This window comes from Macaca mulatta, chromosome 3, assembly GCF_049350105.2.
Source record: "Macaca mulatta isolate MMU2019108-1 chromosome 3, T2T-MMU8v2.0, whole genome shotgun sequence".
NCBI lineage: Eukaryota > Metazoa > Chordata > Mammalia > Primates > Cercopithecidae > Macaca > Macaca mulatta.
Window position 1 is genome coordinate 147,377,276 of NC_133408.1, and position 22,752 is coordinate 147,400,027.

The following is a 22,752-nucleotide window of genomic DNA, read 5'->3' on the forward strand; positions in this document are numbered from 1 at the left end:
AGATTTATCTTATGCTATACATTTCTTTTTCATTTTGACTAGAAATTCCTTTTTTGAGACCTTTCAGCTAAGAGAAATACCACTGGCTGCCTGCCATGCTTGAAGACAATCATTAAATTCTTTCTCTGGTCCCTCAATCCGTTAGTTTTTCACCAGAGGATAGAGATGGTGTACTATAGTGAACAGAAGACAGGTCTTGTCATCAGAAAGATCTTAGTGCAATCCTGTTGGGGTCACTTGGTGTGTGACCTCAAGCAAATTAAGCTCTCTGAGCCTGTTTCCTGTTTTTTTTTTTTTTTCATTTGGAAAATGAAGATATCTCCTTTGTATATTGTTATAAGGATTGAGATACTGAATGTAATACACCTGCCATCTACCTGGCCTACAGCAGAAACCCATTTTAATTTGTGATTCTACTTTTCCCAAACTAGAAACATTGCTTTAAAGGACTGGATGTTCTAGAAATGAACATCTGCAATGAAATGGGACTCTCCAGTTAAATGCTGAATTGGCAACTCACTCCAGTAAGGAAGGATAGAAACTTGTTTCATTGCTTGACTGGACACTGTGCTAGGGACTTCTCAAGCATCTGACTATTGGGAGGTGTGTATCAGCTTATTTTCATCGCTTATTCACCTGTAAATGGAAATAGCAATACCTTCCCTGCTACGTGGATTATTACAGGGCCAGAATAAGAGCATTGTTGTAAGTGGTTTGAAAAATAAAGGAAGATATGCTCAATATTGCATTAACGGAGATCTGTTATCACTATTTTTTCATCCTTTTTTTGTACGGGTCTGAGTTTCTTTTCCCAAAAACTCCCTGTGAGATTGGTTAGCATTGCTTCAGTTCTCTAGGGGTGAGGCACAGAGGCTCAAGCAAGTGCTGGACTTTCTGCCACATGCAGGAAGTGGCCTCACTACTTTGAAGGTGTTTTTTTTTTTGTTTTTTGTTTTTTTTTTGCTGTGATGTCTAGGTGAAGATAAACCTGTTGAAGAATCTTACCTGATATTCCCGATTACGTAATCCTCCATTTGTATTTATGGTAAAATCAATTTTTCCATCTTTTTCCTGAGAAAAAGAGAATGGAAATAGGGATTAGGGGCTGGTTTTTTTTAATGTTGAAAAATAATGAGAAATTTAAGGAGTGGCTGCTTATGCAATTGTGAAAGTCATCAAAGAGCTGGTACCTGACTGGGTTTAAACTTTGAAGTACTGTAATCTTTCTTCATCGAAATATGCAAAACAGCATCATGGATTGTTAAGAAAAGTATTGAGGTTTTCACTTCACCATCAAAAAATTCATACCGGTTAAGCTTCTCAATGAAGTCATCTGAAGAGAGAAAAACAGTAACTTTTAGGAAAAAAACAATTGTTTGACCACCAGTTTTTCCTTGAGGCTAGTAATTTCACCTTCCATTTGCAAATGTGCGTTTCATTGACATTTGGTTGTTTGTAGGTTGCAGTGGTATAATACTGGTCTATCTTTAGTACAATGTCTTTTGGAACTAACAAATACCTTTGTAATAAAAAAAAAATTAATGCCCTAATGTAAAACGGAGGAAGGCAAAGGAGCAAATGAAAAACAGTAGTTCCTAGAAGAAAACTCATTTAGGCAGGAGCCTAGTGAATTGATCTCCCTGCTTAATGATTGGAGTATCAAGTGTGGCTTCTTATTAAAATTTAGGATTCTGCCAAAATGGAACATATGTTTATGGACCAGTGATATGCTGTGGTTCTTTATTGTAGCCCATTTTCGCAAAGCTGCTGGGTTTTATAAGATAACATCTTCCTTACCACTTACCTCTAATCATCTTTGAGAAATCCCATTTTTGTAGGCACTAAACAGCATTCATTTACATGGATTACTCAACCAACTATTACCTTATGTCTGCCATGTGCAAAACTCTGGCTGAGTAATAAGAAAGATCAAAAGATAAATTAGACCTGAATCTTGCCCTCAAGGAAGATAGAACATTTATTTATATATTCCTGTAGTACTGACAGAAAACGTGTTGTATAATAATGAGGGCAAGGAGCAATCTAGTTTTTTTCCTTGTTTTCTTAGTTTTAGAATAATTCCCAACACATAGTATGTCTTCATATTTTTTGTTGAATATATAAGAGAGATATAGATCAAGTACTATGAAAATTCTGAGAAAGTTACCTCTTGGTGGGTATCTGGGAAAACTTGAGCAGGTACCATCTAAAAGTGCCTAGGATTTGGAAGAAAGTGGAGGAAGAGAAGGTACACAATCATGGAGATGGATTCTTCTGTTCACAGACAAGCTTTCAGTGATAGAGGGAGAGGGAGCATGGAGGGCATTGTGGCCACCAGGATCTGGGATGGAGAGGGTGGTGTGCAATGACAAGGAAGGTGATAATCTTTGATAAAGACTGAAAAGAATGCCAGGCAGTAGAGACAGCAGGAACAGATACTTTCCAAGATATCTGGGATGATGGAAAAGGGTAAAATTGTTAGTAAATTAAAGGTTCCTGGGATCAAGGGGATATTTTTAATTATAAGGAAGCCTTGACAATGGTTGAACTAATTTTCAGTCCCACCAACAGTGTATAAGCACAGTGTAGCGATTCCTCAGAGGGCTAAAGACAAAAATACCATTTGACCCAGCAATTCCATTACTGGGTATATACCCAAAGGAATATAAATCATTCTGTTATAAAGATGCATGCATGCGTATGTTGATTGCTGCACTATTCACAATAGCAAAGACATGGACTCAACATAAATGCCCATCAATGATAGACTGGATAAAGAAAATGTGGTACATATACACCATGGAATACTATATAGTCATTAAAAAAACCAAGATAATATCCTTTGCAGGTACATGGAGTTGGAGGCCATTATCCTTTAGCAAACTAATGCAAACAGAAAACCAAATACTGCATATTCTCACTTATAAGTGGGAGCTAAATGATGAGGACACATGGACACATGGAGGGGAACAATAAACACTGGGGCCTATCAGAGGGTGAAGGGTGGGAGGAGGGAGAGGATCAGGAAAAATAACTTATGGGTACTAGGCTTAATATCTGGATGATGAAATAATCTGTACAACAAACCCCCATGACATGAGTTTACCTATGTAACAAACCTGCATGTGTACCCCTGAACTTAAAAGTTTTTTTTTTAAAGTCTTGAAACTGGAATACGTCTGTATATTTTAGGGACAGGATCCAGTAGAAAGGAAGAGATTAAGGATGCCAATTTTATACCTTTCGAAGGACCTGTGTACCACTTGTCTCTTCTCCCTAAAAAGCTCCCCCTAAGTACTGTCAAGGTTGACTGCCTCACTTCATTCTAGTCTCTACTAAAAATGTCATTTGCTGGACATCCCTGATCAGCAGTCCTTCCCTCCCTCCCTCCCTCCCTCCCTCCCTCCCTCCCTCCCTTCCTTCCTTCCTTCCTTCTCTCTCTTTCCTCTCTCTCTCTCTCTTTTCTTTTTTTTTAATTTGAGACAGTCTTGCTCTGTCACCCAGGCTGGTGTGCAGTGGCATGATCACAGCTCACCGCAGCCTCGACCTCCCAGGCTCAAGTGATCCTTCCATCCTTCCACCTCAATCTCCTGGGTAGCTGGGACTACAGGCACATACCACCACACCCAGCTAATTTTTTTTTTTTTTATTTGAGACGGAGTCTCGGTCTGTCGCCCAGGCTGGAGTGCAGTGGCCGGATCTCAGCTCACTGCAAGCTCCGCCTCCCGGGTTCACGCCATTCTCCTGCCTCAGCCTCCCGAGTAGCTGGGACTACAGGCGCCCGCCGCCTCGCCCGGCTAGTTTTTTGTATTTTTTAGTAGAGACGGGGTTTCACTGGGTTAGCCAGGATGGTCTCGATCTCCTGACCTCGTGATCCGCCGGTCTCGGCCTCCCAAAGTGCTGGGATTACAGGCTTGAGCCACCGCGCCCGGCCTTTTTTTTTTTTTTTTAGAGATGAGGATTCACCATATTGCTCAGGCTAATCTCAAACTCTGGGGCTTAAGTGATCTGCCTGCCTCAGCTTTCTAGAGTGCTAGGATTACAGGCATGAGCCACCACTCCCAGCCTCTGTTTCTTAACCCTGCTTTTTTCTTAGCACTTATCACTACCTGAAATATGCTTTTATTTGTTTATTATATGGCTTTCCGATGCGACTATAAGCTTCATGAGGACAGGGGCTTGTCAGATTCACTGCTGTATTCCCAGCACCCAGAACAGTGCCTGATAAATAGTAGGTATTCAGTAAGTCTTTACTGAATGCCTATGATGTCCTAGGATCTAGGGAAGAGACAGGAAATAAGAAGGTAAGCAAGAACAATACCTGCCCTGGAAGAGATATAGTCTAGTAGGGACACAAACTGAACTGCAAAGTTATTTGATATGTGTGTATTCTGTGGATGCAAACAGTCTGAAGACCCAGTGCCCTGCCTGGGGAAGCAAGAATGTTTTCAGTTATTGTCGGAAAACTGCCTGAAGAAGCTTTCTTCAGAAAATAGGATGGGACAGCATTATAGGGATGGACAAGGATATTAGTTAGAAAGTCCTTCTAGAAGGCCTAGTTGAGAAATGAGAAGGGTCTAGATTAAAGTTCTGGAAATGGATAGGAAGAGACTGATTTAAGAGGAAATATTTATAGGACCTGGTGACTCACTGACTAGAGGGAAGGAGAGGAGAAATTGGTGATGGTTTCAGGGTTTCTATCTGGAAAACTGGGTAAGCAGTGATGCAGTGATTGTGATAGGAAAGAAGTATTTTTGGGAGGGGGAATCATATACGTAGTTTATTAAAAATATGTATTTGAGGTGCCTGGGGGATATCCGGACAGTCGAGTCCATTGGTCTGCAGCTCAGAAGAAAGGTCTGGGCTGGAGGTATAGTTTGGGGATTCATTAACAAGTAGATATACATGAAATAATAAACATGTAGGAAATTGACTAGAAAGAGTCTGTGGAATTAGAACCATGGTATCGAGTGTAAGTTTGAAGCTTGGGGAAGACTGAAAGAGTGGGAGTTGAACCAATGTCTGACCCTGAGGAGATGTTTGAGAGGTAGGAGGTGAATCAGAAATGTCTTGCCAGAGTCAGGAAGGGAGAGAGTTTCAAAGACAAATGCTAGAGAGAGCGCCTGATGCTTAAGTACGCTGCTGCAGAGGGACCTGAGACGAAGGCAGTTAATCCTGACAATCTGGACATTGCTGATAACCTTGGCAAGGATGGTCTCATCAGCAGGTGAAGCTAAACCAAATTATTATGGGCTGGAGAGTGCAAGGGAAGGGAGGAAGAGAGACAGAAAACAAGGCTACTTTTTCAGGAAATTTAGAGTAAAAAATAGTTAATATATTCCTCCTTTGTTGCCTATGAAATCAGGATTCAAATTGTAGAATTTATTTAATTACATATCAACACAACTAAAATGCAAAGATGCTGTTTCCATAGGGATTTTTATTGGGTTGGCTGCAAATTAGATTTTCATCTTGTTTATATAAAATACTCATTCTTTGGAGAGGCTGTCTAGATTGAGAGTTGGCATTGAGCCTGAAGTGATTGTCAGAACATAAAGCAAAAATAAAGCCACTTACCATCAACTCCAACAATATACACATCTACCTTGATCCTGATAAATTCTTGCAAAATCTGTTAAAAAGAAAGTATATCTTCCTTAGGGAACAGTTTCACTTGTCAGAAATATAAAGAAAACAATCAGAATTATACCTTACGGGTGATGTATTGCTTTCAGAAGCTTTAACATTTTGAAAAGAGATAATAGTGTCAAAAGATACTAAAGTTAAAACCAAGGCTCTATGACAGAAATAAACCCAAATAAAGGAGCCCTTCTCCTCAGTAAGAAGTTAAAAATGATCATTCTTGAAGGGAGTATTATGGGAAAATGTTCTGTCTCAAACTCATAAGAACAACTCTGATTTAATTTTAAAATAGTGTATTCTTTGGGATGATCTCAACTAGAGCTTTCTTGCTGCATAAAAGTTTAAAAAAAGAACCTACGGACCATGAGTTGCTAATTATTCTTGTCCACAATGAATGGATATATCTAGCACCAATGAATCTTTATACATTTTTCTGGTCTCTAGGCTAAGAACAAATACCAGTAGTGATATGAGTAAGATCATGGAAGGTAAGAAAAGTAGCTTATATTGTTGATCAGGTTAGATGATCATTAATATCATTAATATCATTGCCGTCATTAGTAAACACTTTCAGAACCTCTTCTAGGCACTTAACTAAGAATTAGAGCCCTTGTCCTTTGTGTTATACTGCTAGAACCAAAAAATAAATACGTGTGTGTGTGTGTGTGTGTGGGTGGGTGGGTGTGTGTGTGAAAATGCAGAAACAGTAAGCTAAAGTAATCAAAAGCTAAAATAAGCAAAAACTGAAACCAAAAAAAGAAAAGAAAACGCAAGTAGACTTAAGAGTTACATGATGTTAACATTAAAAAAAAATTCTTTCATTTTCTAATTTTGTATCCAGTTCACATGTATCCAGTTCATGCTTAATAGGTCTTATCTTAGGTCAGCTCTCACTTGGGTAGATTTTTGTGAAAACCCAAGAAAAAGAGAAAGATGTAGAAATTCTTAAATTTTCTTTTTATATGTTTCTGCATTTCTGTTAGAAACTAATTTATTTTAGAAATGTGATAAATCTGTGGAAAGAAAACAGGCTGCAATCTGATTGTCAGTCGTGTTTTGAAATCACATGTGACATTTATTCTTTCATATATCTATTTGGGTTTTAGCCATGTGAAAATCAGCTTATGGCGAATGAGGATAAAACAAAAGGATCCACTCTTACATTTTTTCCCAGGACCTTTCCAGATCTTCTCTGATTTCAGAATAATTTAGATACTATGCCCACAAAGATTTGAAAACACCACAGAATTGAAATTTGAAAGGAATGTGAGCACAGTTGTACACCAGCAGATTCATCATACATTATTATTATAGATTTGATTCCCTTCAATATAGTACCCAGTCTCATGGAAAATGCCCTTCTCAAGAGTCCACTGAACACCACCTTTCCCTCCATGGAATACTCTAAGATTATAATTTGCTTCTAATTAAATGCATGTTACCTAAAGGAGCATCCTTCCACAAATACAATTATTATTATTATTTTTTGAGACAGAGTCTCCCTCTGTTGCTGGAGTGCAGTGGTGCAATTTTGGCTTACTGCAATTTCCACCTCCCAGGTTCAAGCCATTCTCCTGCCTCAGCCTCCCAAGTAGCTGGGATTACAGGTGCATGCCACCACGCCCAGCTGTATTTCTAGTAGAGACGGGGCTTCACCATGTTGGCCAAGCTGATCTCAAACTCCTGACCTCAGGTGATCCACCCACCTCAGCCTCCCAAAGTGCTGGGATTACAGGCATGAGCCACTATGCCCAGCCCACAAATACAATTTTTTTTTCACCTTCAGTCATTGATTGGTTGTTTCCATTAAGAACAAAGAAATTACCGATTTAAGGCCCCTCATTGAAGAAACATCAAGAAAGGACACTGCTGAAAAGTCGAGAATGAGGCTGTGGAGGCTGATTTTGGGGACCTCAATGTTGAGAGGAAGCTGATCATTCCAGTCAATCTGGAAGGGCAGGTCTGTGGTATCGATTGGCTCGTCCAGTACTTGTATCTGATTGTTGTCCAGCTCTTCGTCGGAATCTTTTATGGTGTCAACAGTACATATAAATCCTTTCTGCAGGAGAGGATAACAAGCGTAAAAACTGTGACCAAGAAAAATATTGTGTATGTCAGAGATAGTCAGTGAGTTTCAGAAGCACTGATTCAGAGTTGAGCCAAACAATGGAATTGGACTACATGTGGTGGCTAATGCCTGTAATCCCAGCACTTTAGGAAACCGAGGTGGGAGGATCACTTGAGCCCAGGAGTTTGAGACCAGCAAGGGCAACATGGTGAGACCCCATCTCTGCAAAAAATTAAAAAATTAGCCAGGCGTGGTGGCACATGTGCTTGTAGTTTCAGCTACTTGCAGGCTGAGGTGGCAGGGTCGCTTGAGTCTGGGAGGTCAAGGCTGCAATGAGCTGTGATCGCACCACTGCACTCCAGCGTAGGCCACAGAGCGAGACACTGTCTCAAAACAACAAGATTGTAGACACTTGTGTTTGGTGCTTTTCCCAGGAGAATAAAAATTTTAGGGAGACCCTCAAAAGGATGTCATTTTAAAATATAACACTCATTGACACATGAAATCCCTCGTTTATCTTGCATTTCACTTAAAGGAATGGAACTAACCCCTTGAATCATCCTTTACTAAGCTTTTAGCTATAATGCATAGAAATGTGGTCAAGGAACTTACTGGTGTTACTTGTAGCAGGCCTTGCTTCTGCAGTTTTCGGATTTTCCTCAAAGCTTTGTTGCGCTTGCGTAGAATTCGAAGTGGACTGAAGCCAACCTGAGAAACCCATTGCTATGTTACAAGAGTACTCAATATTCTGTTATGTATATAGCATAATTCTAACAACTTTAACTGGAGTGATTTGAGGGATTGGGACAGATAATAAAAATATTTGTGACAAAATTTAAACGTGGTTTAAACAACATCAGCAACAACATTGTGTCAGACCCATGGTCTACTCCACCTGTATGCAGTTACCAACAGTCAAAAGTTTTTGTATAACACAGTCCAGGATTCATCCATAAATTATCCATGAATGGACATAAACTCTGTTTGAATCTGTTTGTGTTTGGAACCTACACAACTCTTAGGGGGTTTTATTTTATTTATTTTCTATTTATTGAGTATGAGTGGCACCTACATAAGTATTCTGCTTGTATGTAATTTTTATCATTAAAATTTATATAATTGTATGTTATTTATTATTATATAATTTTATTTTATAATTTTAGTATTATATTTGAGGGTAATCTTTTTTTTTGACACTAATGAATTCTTATTGCTGTAATATTTAGTTCCAGATAAATAAGAGAGGAGGATCAAATTATGTAATAAATCCTTGGCCAGGCGTGGTGGCTCACACCTCTAATCCTAAGACTTTGGGAGGCCGAGGTGGGAGGATTGCATGAGGCCATGAGTTCAAGGGTAGCCTGGGCAACAAAGCAAGCACTTGTCTCTACAAAAAATTTAAAACTTAGTGGGGTATAGTGGCACATGCCTGGAGTCTCATCTGCTTGGGGGGCTGAGGCAGGGGGATTGCTTGAACCCCAGAGTTTGAGGTTGCAGTGAGCTGTGATCGTGCCAGCCTGGGTGACAAAGCAAGACCTTGTCTCAAAACAAAACAAAACAAAACAAATCCTTGACAAAAAATATAGTTAGATGGAAGTTTACTAGAGTAATTGAAAAGGGCAGTACAGGCCGGGCGCGGTGGCTCAAGCCTGTAATCCCAGCACTTTGGGAGGCCGAGACCGGCGGATCACGAGGTCAGGAGATTGAGACCATCCTGGCTAACCCAGTGAAACCCCGTCTCTACTAAAAAATACAAAAAACTAGCCGGGCGAGGCGGCGGGCGCCTGTAGTCCCAGCTACTCGGGAGGCTGAGGCAGGAGAATGGCGTGAACCCGGGAGGCGGAGCTTGCAGTGAGCTGAGATCCGGCCACTGCACTCCAGCCTGGGCGACAGACCGAGACTCCGTCTCAAAAAAAAAAAAAAAAAAAAAAAGAAAAGGGCAGTACAGAAAACCAAATATACAATATAATCTCATTTTGCAAACAACAACAAAAAAGTGGGTAGAAAAATATCTGATGCGTATCAAACTAATAATAATAGTTAAGGTTTAAGGCAGAGGCTCTATGCAAGGTACAGAGAGACCAAAGGCATATTTCAAGAGGGAGGACTGAGTTTTTTTTGTTAACTGTCAAGATTGCTTCCTTGTCATCATCTCTTCAGTTTGCCAGGGACACTCAGTATTTATTGTTATTCAGTATTAACTATTCATTTACAACTGCTATACTGAATCTCTTGATGATGCAGTCAAATATTAAATGCTCCTTCATTGTTTCTGAAGTTGATACCCAAAGAAAATCTGTAGGATGACACCTACTAAAAGCCAGCAGCCCAAAATGTGGTAAATTTTTTTTACTCTACAGCAGAATTTGAGAAAAGGATTCTTCTATATTAGATGTCAGCTGAAAAGGCTTATTTCCCAACCTGTTAACAAACTCCCATAAGGTAGTTTCATCTGCTCTGGGACATGGGACAAAAAACACTGACACAACCCCACCTCAACATATGTGACATAACCCAGCCTCAACAATGACCTTACAGAATAATGACATTCCCAGATATTCAGTAAGATTACAAGGAAAAACATTAAATAACCCCAAACCTTACAGCATCGATAAGTTTCTGCTTAAAGAAACCAATGTTTGCAAAGTAGATAGGAGATGGACATCTGAAAATTTTCACTCCTTTCAGCTCATACATCTATAAGGCAGAGAAGCATTGTTAGATGGTGCCCATTAGATCCATACTTAATATCATTTAGCAAGTCAAAGAAAAAAATGAATCTCCCTTACATCATAATAATCTTTTTTATTCTTATAGATGTTGCTTCTTCCAATATTAGCCAGTGTGCTGCATTTTGGACTGTCGGGAGAAAAACACCAAGTAAATCATTCATGTATGTTTGTTAAGCCTATAAGGCTAACACTGATTTTTTTTCCTCAGCATACCAAAGCAGGCTCACTTTTCAAAATGTAAAAGGTTGGGGAATCATCATGCTATCAGAGACTCTGGAAGGTGAACACCTTGTTTTACTTATCTTTGTGTCCTCTCACAGCACCTAAAAGGTGCCTCCCATTTGTCATGTTACAGTTTATAAAGCACTCCATATGCTTTTGGCATTTTGTTTCTGAATATCACAGTTATTCCATGAGGTAAGGCAGATATGATTACCCAGTTGTATGGATGAGGACATGAAAAAGTAAAATGACTTGCTTATGACCATTTAGTTTGTCTCTATGTTTGATGGGTTCCCAGTAAATAATGGAATGAAATATAAATAAATGAAAGAGTGCAGGAGTATTTCAATATCGATGTATTCCATCAGTCAGGGATTGACTTTGTGATAACAACTTCTGTTCTAGAACTCCTTAGTTCCCAAGGAAGCCTCTTTCTCTGTCACACCATGTAATTCAAAATAGGCTCAGCAACCACATGGTAGTGATGTTACATGGCAAAGATTTTTAAAAATCAAGGCTGGGTGCCATGGCTAATGACTGTAATCCCAGTACTTTGGCAGGCTGAGGTGGGCAGATCACCCTAGGTCAGGAGTTCATGAACCAGTCTGGCCAACATGGTGAAACCCCACCTCTAGTAAAAATACAAAAATTAGCCAGGCGCAGTGGCAGGCACCTATAGTCCCAGCTACTTGGGAGGCTGAGGCAGGAGAATTGCTTGAACCCAGGAGGCAGAGGTTGCAGTGAACCGAGATTGCACCATTGCACTCCAGCCTAGGCGACGAGCGAAACTCTGTCTCAAAAAATAATAAATAAATAAATAATAACAAAAAAGATGCTTGGACTGAATTATTATTAAAAATCAAGAATTCCAAACGGCTTTTGTAGAATTTTAAGGTAAGAGGGGCCTTTGAGAAGTTCTCTAATCCAGCTCCATATTTTAAAGGTATGAGTGCAATCTAACAACCTATAAAAGAAATCCATCCACTAGATGGAAAGAATCTCAGTCTCAGTAACACATTTCCATGTTTAACAAGTACAAGGCAAAGACATTAAACCTGCTTGGAATAGAATTACTTTTGGTTTATAGCTGGGAGAACAGACTCAGAGATTTATATGATTTATTTGAACTGGAGTCAAAGCCAGGAGCAGACCAACAGCAGGTGTCCTCCCTGGGCTGATACTCTAAAGCTGGGCCATGCTATTGCCCTTCAGGCCTTGAGATGAGCAACTGGAGGGAGGATAAACTACCCCATCCTGATAGAAATGCACACCTATCAACCAACTACTGTTCTCTTAGCCAGTGACATTTTTTTTTCTCTTCTGATTTGGGCAGGTCCAAGCATGCTTGGATGCAGAGCACTTTGAGCACTCACAATTGGGTCCTGAACACGATGGTTAGCAGTTGAAATGCCACACTAGCTGCCAGGCCTAGCCCAAGTCCCAGGACAATGGTGAAGATGCAGGTCGTGACCCAAATTAACTGTGAAAAGAAAGCAACATATACACTACAATTTACTTTGATTAAAGTACAATGTGGAGACGGGGTCTTTAAAAAAACTTTTTTTCTTTTTTTGTAGAGACAGTGAGACCTTGTCTCTGAAAAAAAAACAAAAATTAAAAACTTTGCCAGACGTGGTGGAAGTTGGAAGTTTTCATCTTGGGCAAGGGAGCAAAGTGCACAGAAGACACTTGTCTCAAGAGGTCATTTCTGCTGGCTCAGGTTCTGGGCCACAAAAACACAAGCAAACATAAGAGGATTCAAAGAAAGTGTATTCATTTCTAATCCCATTTCCAACCCATTTAGGAAATGGAATTGTCTGTCACAGTGATAATTATAATTGCAAAAACCGCAATTATTTTTGCACCAACCTAATATAACCAGCTGCTGTTCATTAAAATCAGCAAATTAGACTAGGCATGAAGGCTCACATCTGTAATGCCAGCACTTTGGGAGGCTGAGGTGGGAGGATCACTTGAGGCCAGGAGTTGGGCAACATAGTGAGAATCTGTTTCTACAAAAAATTTTAAAAAATTAACTGAGGATGGTGGTGTGCAGCTGTAGTCATAGCACTCAGGAGGCTGGGGCAGGGGGATCGCCTGAGCCCAGGAGTTTGAGGTTATAGTGAGCTAGGATGGCACCATTGCACTCCAACCTGGCTGACAGAGGGAGATCCTATCTCTTAAAAAAAAAAAAAAAATCAACAAATTAACTGGTAGAGCTTATACTAATGTTTTACTCTTGGTCTGTGGATTTAATTGATGGTTGCTATCTTTATAAGAATTTTAGCATGCCAAAAGGGTGTTAAAATGCCCCACAAAAGTAAATCAACTGTAGTTTACTAGTTATGATCTTTAAATACCTAAGGGTATGTTAACAAGCATTTTTATACCACAGACTTTGACCCTGTTAAAATAGCAAAGCATGTGAGAGCAAGGGGGAGCCTTTCCAAATGAGAGTATTTCCAAAAGGAATGTTCGGAAATTAAGTTCTTCACAGATTCGTGGAAACAAACACATTATGTAATGAAAAACAGAAGCCATGCATACCCTAAAATTCCAAGAGTTTCTGTAGTATTTCGGATTACTGCAAGAACTTTTAGAATAGGCCTAAGGAAGTTCCAGACTAGTGTTTCATGGAGCCCCTTCTTTTAAATTAAAAGTAGCCCATTTTTTTAAAGTCCCAGAAAACGATCATTAGAGTATGCAATTTAAAAATAACAAATAAAACAAACTAATGTTATTTTGAACAGATATATAGAAACAAAATTTCACTTAATTTACAATATAAACATGCATTTCACATTAACATTAAAATGCTATTGTGATTTATCTCTCTTTCAAATACTATTGCCTCTACTTACACAATCATATTTATCCTTTCGCCACAATCTGCGTATTTCAGCAAACTGCATCAGCATTCCCTTTAAGTTTCCCAGTGCTAAAGCTGCCAGGACGGACTGTGAAAAACATAAACATCAGATGTACTTTAAGTTAATGAAATAAATCATATGGAAGCAAAGGTGAAGGCTGTAGATAAGTGTGTGCTTTAAAGGGCCTCAAAGCAAATCAAAGCATACACCCTTTTCCGGTGTGCGATGCCATGCAGGACACACCAGAACTGGGACTCTGACCTGTTCCTATGAATGACTTTGTCCCCACCACAGTGACAAGGCCTAGACTGCTCTTGTGATTATGAGATAGATGATCTGATGGCATTTAGTAGCCTGCACCTTGGGACAGAGAAAGGCAGACCTTCAGACATATGACAGATAAACACTTGGAATAAATTCTTCCCAAGCAGAGACAGTCTAATGTGTGTTTGTTTATTGGAGTCAAGGAGAAGGGGGTTGCTCTTTGTTAAAAAATAATAATAATAATAGCTTGGGGAGCTTGAGGTCCTGGAATGAGATCTTGAGGCGGGCTTTCTGAGACAGCATGAAACATATCCATCTAGTTCCTGCTGTATCCCCAGAACCTACTATGTTAAATGCATATAGGAGGGGCTTTAAAATTAGTCAGTGAATGAGTGGCTGAACCAACGAATGAATATTTCCCAGGCCAGTACTAATCCCTACAGCCACACTTCAGGCTTCCAATTCTTCCACTGCCAGAATGTGATCTTTTATCTTGCAGGTATTGTGACAGTTAGGGTGAAAAATGCTAAATAGCTAAGTACATTCTCTTTGTTGTTTGGATTTTAACATAATTGTAGGAACATGCCCCTCACGCTCCCATTCCCCCTGCCAATTTACGTTGTTTTATTCTGAATAGAGTATGGAATTTGTATACTGCTATACCATGAAAACACAATGTACAAAGAAAAGCCATACGCAGTTTTTATTTTTATATCTTGAGGATGGTAGAACTGATCTGCCTATTTCTAATTTTCACAGGTAATCCTTATAATATAATATCTAAGCAATTAATTTTACTAACTGTGAGAATAGAGGTCACAACTTAGAAGAAATATGGTCTTAAGTGACTTTTAAAAAATTTGGTACACAAGTGAATGCCAGTTAAAAAATGCTGAAAATTGAATAAAGTCTGTAATCTACTTAACATACTATACTAATGTATAGTACTGATATTGTACTACAGCTATGTAAGATGTCACCTTTTGGTAGCTAGGTGAAGACTTCAGAGGACTGTACAACAGGCCTCTCCACTTTGCGGGACTTTAAATTCTCTAAGTATAAACTATGTCAAGAGACACCTGGCGAAGAGAATTCTTTTTTTTTATTGGGCATTATTTCCCAACTAGTCAGTATTCTATGGAAAAACAATTTGAAATAATTTACAATGACATACATATATAACAGAGTACTTTTAAAGTAAAGATTACAGAGCATTAAGAAATCATAGAAAGGAAAGGGGGATAATTCCCGCAGGAACCTGGTATCCATACTGCATTTGATATAAAGGATTAAATGAAGATAAAATGCTTAGAGCTCTGCTGACATGCAGTGAGAACTCAACAAATACCTATTATGAGCTTTTACTATGGGTTATTTTGCCTTCATATGATAAAAAGAAGCAAAATAGTTATTCAGGTGAATGAAAGAAAGACATTCCTGACCACAATGATCTAAAAAGAACATATCACAGGACCCTTTTAAAAAAGGGCTTTGATTAAATCTTGGACAAGATTTGGTAATTATTTCTTTAGTGTCTCCAAATTGATGTGGGCTAGGTAGAACCCAAGTTTATACCCAGGGAGAAGTATGAGAGGGTGGAGTTCTCTCTGTAGGGGTGAGTGTGTGTGTGTGTTTATTTTTATTGAGATACGTTCTGTTTCTTTAGTGGTGACTTTTTCATTCCTTTTATGCCACTTATTTTGAAATCAGAAGGATAGCCTATGGAGAATGCATATTTTTAGCAAATTGTTCTCTGCCCTGCTTGAAGATGGATTTGGCCAGTGAGCTTTTTGAGATGACCACATTGGGAGTCTAGAAACCTGGGACCAAAGTCACCGTTCGGCTACCAACCAACAAGGAAAAAAGGCCTAGGTAACAGACATTGGTGGGCTGTATCATATCTCTATGTCCTTTGTAGCCAGAAGTGTAATGCAATGTAGAATAATAACAATGTTAACAATAATGACTATCATTTATCAAGTGTTTATCATATGCCAAACCCTCAGCTAAGTAGTTCACATTCATGCTCTTTTTATTTTTATAGTCACTCTCTATAGTGGGTATTATTTCTCTTTCTATTTTACAAATGCGCTTGAGGTTCAGCAAGGTTTAGTAATTTGCCCAAAATCACATAGATGATAAGTGGCAGAGCCAGGATTAGAAGGAGGTCAGCAGGGCTCCATGTACCACCTCAAAATTATATTAAAACCACAGGAACAATGTATTTACTGTCATCTTGTCTCCTAGAGAGCCTTTGCTTTCCAGGGTCTGATGGTATGTTTTACATCTGAGTGCTGCAACAGTTTACAAAGCATTAAACTAAACCCTCAAGCTTACAGGCAGAGGAGCATGAGAGTAGGGCTGGGAGGTCTGTGCTGGCTATTCACTCCCATCCCATAATCCAACAGTGTTGTTCTTGGAGTTAAACCAAAGTTCTAGGAGCTTCAGAGTGTGTTCCTAAGAATGAGTTGTATGGCTGGTAGCGCCATTCTCTGAATTACAGAGAGGGCCTGATTACCTTAACCTTTAAGAAAACCTCGACTCAGTCCATGCATATTGAAGGTGTGGTGCCAGGTGCCCTCCTATTTCAACATTAATTCTGTTTGGGGCTATGCACATGCAAAGTGTAGAGGAGGTAAGGCAGGTTGGGCATCTGTGTTCCTAACATTCAGAACACGTTGCCAGGGGAAAAGAAATATTTTTGGCTCACACAGAGTATTGGCTAAGAAAAGTACTTGAGAGTTTGTCATTACCTCCTTTCCCCTAGTTTAGTTTGTGCTTTCAGAATTTAAGAACCAGGGTCCTTGATTTACCACCAAAAGGAGAGATGCTGTCCAAAGACAGTGTTACCCTTTGTAGAGGCTCCAGGAGAAATCCAATGGCTAGAATGACAATCAGCACGACGATGGCACTAATAAGCCCAGCAATCTGTGAGGATAAAAAATTATTATCACCAACTCAACTTTTCCCCTGGCTTGAATTTCCTAGTTACTAATGCTAGGACGGTGCTTGCAGCAAATATCTTGACATACCTGTGTTTTGCCTCCTGTGCTCTCCTGAACTGCTGATCTGGAGAGGGCAGTACTCCCAGCAAATCCTCTGAATGCTCCACAGACTATGTTACTCAATCCCAAGGCTATTAACTCCTGACAGGAAAACAAGAAGGAACCTTTTTCAGAAGTGGCACCATTGATATTATGTGTGCAAAATATTATTTAAAGTTGCCCATTGAGACCCAGTGTAGTTTGTATACTTACCTGATTGCCATCAAGTGGGTAATCGTGTTTGAGGGAATAGACGCTGGCAACTGAAAAGGCCACTGCAAATCCAACCATTGCGATGGCAAAGCAATCTCCTATGGTTTCTTGGAAAACCGTCACATTAGGTGCATTAGGGGGCTCAAATCTAAAATCAAAATTAAGCAAGTCTGAATGTCACCAACCAATTTATAAACTGATATGATCATTGGACAAATCTATGAATGAATGCAATCTAGGCTGAGTTGTGTCTCACTTTGGAGTATGATTAACGAGAATTTAGCTCCACTGACAACTTTGCAATCTGCTTTCTTAGTGCTGAAAAGCAACACTGCCTGAATTTGGTAAAAAATTGCAAATTCAATCCAAGGATAGTGGTAAATGAGATATGATTTTGCTAGTAGAACCACGTTATAATGTGCATATGTATTCCTATAAGCTTCCTGCAAAATGTCTTCTATTCCACTCGTATTGTTATGCTGGGTTGCAAAGTATTACTCAAAATGCTCCCGATAGTTATCCATAGATGAAGGCCCTTTGAGCAAACACAATTGTGAGACAAGGAAAGCAAAAAAGTCTTCTTTCCATTGATAATAATAACCTTTCATGGAATACTCCTGGTAAACAGATGGGCCTTGGACTGCCTTACACTACACAGAAATGCTAGAGCCAACCATGACCCTAATGGAGAGTGGGTTTCTCTTTAAGGTGATATATGTCAGAGAAACCTTCAACTCACAGGGCATACTTCTGTATTTATGCCTCATGAATGTAGATCAGTTCAATTATATTTACAACTTGTATTATAAAAGGTGCATGTATCTCAAACTCAACATCAATTTACTAAAATGTTCCACTCCTGTAAATGTCTATTTCTGACATCAGACTTATTGGAAGTGGGTTAATTAGGTCTAATCAACTCTTTCTGAATGGCTCTTCCACATTTTGTGAATGTCTATGGTACTACATTTTTAGCTCTAATTTTGAAGAAGTACTATTATACCATATTCTGATGCCATTATAAATCCAAAGGTTAGCTTGGAATGTTGCTTTGTTTTTTTAATAACCAGGACTTTATTATTCTTTTGTTCTGGTCTCTGAACACCGTAGACAGAATGGTGTGATGAAGATTTACAGTCTAAAGACTTGGGTTCATTTCCTGGCTCTGCCACTTGCCCTTCCCGAGTCACAATTTCCTCATTTGTAGAGCGAGGATAATAACACTTGTTCTCTGATTTTTGAGACGGGGGTCTCCTGTTTCCCAGGCTGGAGTGCACAGCTCACTGCAACCTCCACCTTCCAGGCTCAAGAGACCCCCCCGCCTCAGCCTCCCAAGTAGCTGGGACTACAGGCACCCGCCACCATGCCCGGCTAATTTTTGTATTTTTAGTAGAGACGGGGTTTCACCATGTTGGCCAGGATGGTTTCAAACTCCTATCCTCAAGTGATCCACGTGCCTTGGCCTCCCAAAGTGCTAAGATTACAGGCGTCAGCCATGGTTCCCAGCCTTGTTCTCTTTTCTTCGCAGTTTAGTGGGAGGGTCAAATAATAAATGCAAATACTATTTACACACTGTAAAACACAAATTACCTGTTAGCTATTATTACAGGATCCCTCTGGAATCTGAATATACCCCTTATGTTTCCTTTACTGTTTCAATGAGCACTTTTCTTCAGCCAAATTATTTGTATTTAGTGTATGAGACTTTGCAAAATAACTTCTAAGGTGGAATACTCATGAACAGCAGGTTAGCAATAATTAATAATCACTACCTTCCAGTTATATTCTATTTGCAATCAACAAAAACCTAAAATACCTACTCAATTATCACCCAGAAAAAAAAAATGGAACATAAAAAGCTCAAGCGCTTGCTACCTAATTTAGGTGTTAAACTAGTAACAATAGTAGTGTAATTTGAACATTTATTGTAAGTCAGGCACTTAAATATGTTACATGTATTAACTCACTTAACTCTTAAAAGAATCCTACTTGATAGCTAGTATTTTTAGCCTCATTTCTACAGCCAAGGACATTGAGGCACAGAGTTTTTGGTAATGTGCTCAAGCTCAAAAAGTGAGTCAGAATCAAATCTTAGGCACTCTGTCTCTAGAACACTTCAGCTTACCTACTAGGTTACACTGCCTCTCTGTTGAATGCAATGGTTACCCGTTCCCATACCCCACACACTGTGGAAAGAGGTACACTGACATTGAAAATATACTCACTAAATAAGACTGTTGTTGAGGTGTTTAAGGTGTAACTCAGTGATCTTAAGTTTATCTTTTATTTTCCAAACCCTTCTGACAAGATCTTGTTTGATTTTACATTTATTTATTTATTTATTCTATTTGGTTTATGTCTCCCAAGACGTTTAAGTGAAATCACTTGAAAGTGGCAGAATAGGCCGGGCGCGGTGGCTCAAGCCTGTAATCCCAGCACTTTGGGAGGCCGAGACGGGTGGATCACGAGGTCAGGAGATCGAGACCATCCTGGCTAACACGGTGAAACCCCGTCTCTATTAAGAAATACAAAAAACTAGCCGGGCGAGGTGGCAGGCGCCTGTAGTCCCAGCTACTCGGGAGGCTGAGGCCGGAGAATGGCGTGAACCCGGGAGGCGGAGCTTGCAGTGAGCCGAGATGGTGCCACTGCACTCCAGCCTGGGCTACAGAGCGAGACTCCGTCTCAAAAAAAAAAAAAAAAAAAAAGAAAGTGGCAGAATAGAAGGAAACCCTAGAAATAGTCTTTCAGTTTCAGCCTAATTTCCACTTTAAAACTTTAAAAATTAAAAGTGACGTTTGAGATTCATGAAGTATAACACATGAAGATCTGGTAATAAATTTTTTTTTCTTTAAAAAAATAAAAAATACATATATTTGCCTTTAAAAGAATTTGGCTGTTTTAAAGTAAAAAAAAAATACATATAAATGTTGATTTCTGGAATTCTCAAATACTTGTTAAGCATAGAGAGGGAGAGAAGTCTTTTTTTAAAAAATAAAACAGGAAAACCTTTCATTGGTAAGTTGGAAGAAACTGATGCTATGGTTAGAAGAAACAGCACAAAATGATCTTCCTTCTCAATCCACGAAATGTAATGAAGTACATTTTAAAATTCTTGTACAAACCGGGCTTCTCATCCTTTGGCAGTGGGAAAAGTTGCCCTACCCTTGTTTTGAATCTGATCGCGAGAAAGGACAGAGTGTGCCTATCTGGACTGCTCACGTGGCGTGCCTGTGTTCCTTCAGTGTCTCTTTTGAACTTTCAGAACTTGGCTTCAGTAACTTCAAACAAAGCATTACATATTGTTTATAGTAATTTATGGACAAGGAAATCTGATTTCACTTGGTGTTTCTTTATAAGGAGAAGCCATTTACTTTGCCTTGTATTATTTATATATATATATATGTGTGTGTATATATATATATATATATATTTTTTTTTTTTTTTTAAAAAAACAAAAAACAAGAGATGGGGGTCTTACTGTGTTGCCCAGACTGGTCTTGAACTCCTGGGCTCAAGTGATCCTCTCACCTAGGCCTCTCAAATTGCTGGGATTTCAGGCATGAGCCACCGCGTCTGGCCTTACTTTGCCTATTTGTATACTTTCACTAGTTTGCTAACGTTTACTTTCAAGTGAGTTTCTGCTGGTCTGCGTCCCTGCTTGTCTTGTTTGTGAGTTCTTCCACAAGTAGAAACTTTCTGGTATTAAGAACTGCATTCATTGTGGGGAGGCTGAAAAGAAAGGAACTGCAGACCCTGCTTTTCTTTGTAGCTCCTTCCTAGAAGGAAAGCAGTGAGCCTTCTTTAGGGATGCAGGGTGCAGGGAGGATTCTGATGAGAGTTACCTGCAGGGTGACCTGCAGTTCGGATTGTACCTTGCCTGTCACTACTGCTAACTCTCTGCTTCATGCATGGTGATGCCATCATGGAAGACACACTTACCCAGGATTCATTTTCCCAACCACAGCCACGTTAAACCTTCTGTGAAAGTCAAAGCCATAGGATACACCTGTTGCGATCACGGTCTGCAAAGTTGCAAATGGCCCAGGTTAGAAATGTGAGATGCAAGTAAGAGTTTTGCTTTGAAAAAAATAAATTGCCAAAACCCACTTCTGTACCTGTTAAATAAGAACTCCAGCCCCGGCTTTGTTACTTTTTAAGAAATTCGGAGGCAATTCTAACATGCCGCCAGGATTGAGAACCACAGCTTTAATTCAAATGGCTCTACCACGACATTTTGTCAAAGGTCGTGCTCTCTGCACTCTCCTTGTCTCACATGGAAAAAAATTAACTCAAAATCATAAGAGGAAGTTATTAAATTCTGAATGAGAAGAAAACCATGCGAAACATTATGCCCAGAAACTGCAGAGATGACCTGCCCCACTAAAACCTCCTGAGCTACAGATGGTGAAGGATTTACAACATAAAAACAGTAGAGTAACTATGACAAAGTCTGAAAATTATCAATTACCACAATAAATTCGATTGGAATAGGCACTGGAAGTTTGTCTTTGAAGCGCTGATTTATTTCTTTAAAAATGGATACAACCAAAAGGACAATCAGAGCTGTCACCAGGTCTGCAATATTAGTCTTCTCTATTTGTGAGAATACAGAGTATAGTACCTACAATTAGAAAAACAAAAACCACCAAAGCCCTATATTAATGCATAATTTGGATACAACACATCTCCAAACGAATAAAAATAAACATGGAAGCAAAAAGACTGATAGAGACTGATAGCGATTTCCTGTTCTGCTCCTGTTTAATTGTGAATGTGAAACTGTAGAGAGTAGAGATGGAGATATGAGAAGAGTAAACTAGCATAGTGTAGGCGGCACACTAGTTTAAGAATGCTTCTGGCATTTTTGCTGGGAATCTCTTTGGCTAGTGTCAAATTTTGTTGGATACTTTTCACGTTTTTACCACTGGTCTCCTGCCATTATTAGGTCTCTTTGGTCATCATTTTTTATTTCACAGCCATCACTACTCTGTCCAGGGAATAACTTCTGATCTTTGATAGTTTTGCTTAGTATGCTCAATTCCTGGCCCTTTTTGGGGGTTTAGATACCCTCACATTTCTTAGTTGACTCTCTATGTCACTTTTGGAAAACAGTTTTCTGGCTAACTGTGCACTATGCATGGTCTTACTTCTTGAAACTAGTTGGGTTCCATATCCACGTGCCCCAAAAAGCTCAAGCGGGCCAAAACTGGATCCCAAATTGCTTCTAGAACACTCCACTTCTGGAATACCTCTGGATGGAAGTGAGAGAGTGTTGGTTCCAATTTGGAGCAAGTTCTATCTCAACTCCCAAAAACTGTTGGGAGTTGTTAAAAATCAAACACATCTACCATCGAGCTAACGTTAACAAAAAAAATTAAGTAACACTTCTCTTATATTTGACTCAAGTATATTTCCAAAAAACAAAATCTATGTTATTAAAAGCTTTACCATTTTGTCCCAAGTTGTAAAACTAAGAACACTATCTGTTCTATTTTGCATCCTCTGGAGGAAGGGAGAACTGCTGCCTTATCTACATATTGGTAAATTGTCTTTTGTTTTCTAAATAGGATGCAAAAAGGACCCAAGAACTTCAATTCTAAAAGAATGAGACCTGCTTTTCAAGAAATAGGAAAACTCGTAACTCAATTAGCAAATTTCTTTCAAAATAAGATTTTTAGAAACATTTTAAAAGTTGG

General features: G+C 39.2%; 1 protein-coding gene across 4 annotated transcripts in view; it reads right to left on the reverse strand.

The window, feature by feature from the left end:
* SLC26A3 (solute carrier family 26 member 3) overlaps nucleotides 1-22,752 on the reverse strand; it is a 38,621-nt gene that overhangs the window by 1,126 nt on the left and 14,743 nt on the right. For all 4 annotated transcript variants that reach the window (XM_028846169.2, XM_077997170.1, XM_077997172.1 and 1 more), the window contains 14 exons: nucleotides 21,525-21,677; nucleotides 20,996-21,078; nucleotides 17,057-17,204; nucleotides 16,832-16,945; nucleotides 16,650-16,727; nucleotides 13,527-13,622; nucleotides 12,039-12,145; nucleotides 10,501-10,570; nucleotides 10,316-10,408; nucleotides 8,324-8,419; nucleotides 7,469-7,702; nucleotides 5,578-5,632; nucleotides 1,191-1,333; nucleotides 1,006-1,071 (listed from right to left, as the gene is read on the reverse strand). In XM_028846169.2, coding sequence (XP_028702002.2) covers nucleotides 1,006-1,071; nucleotides 1,191-1,333; nucleotides 5,578-5,632; nucleotides 7,469-7,702; nucleotides 8,324-8,419; nucleotides 10,316-10,408; nucleotides 10,501-10,570; nucleotides 12,039-12,145; nucleotides 13,527-13,622; nucleotides 16,650-16,727; nucleotides 16,832-16,945; nucleotides 17,057-17,204; nucleotides 20,996-21,078; nucleotides 21,525-21,677 — 1,536 coding nt within the window. The remainder of the gene's footprint in view (nucleotides 1-1,005; nucleotides 1,072-1,190; nucleotides 1,334-5,577; nucleotides 5,633-7,468; nucleotides 7,703-8,323; nucleotides 8,420-10,315; nucleotides 10,409-10,500; nucleotides 10,571-12,038; nucleotides 12,146-13,526; nucleotides 13,623-16,649; nucleotides 16,728-16,831; nucleotides 16,946-17,056; nucleotides 17,205-20,995; nucleotides 21,079-21,524; nucleotides 21,678-22,752) is intronic.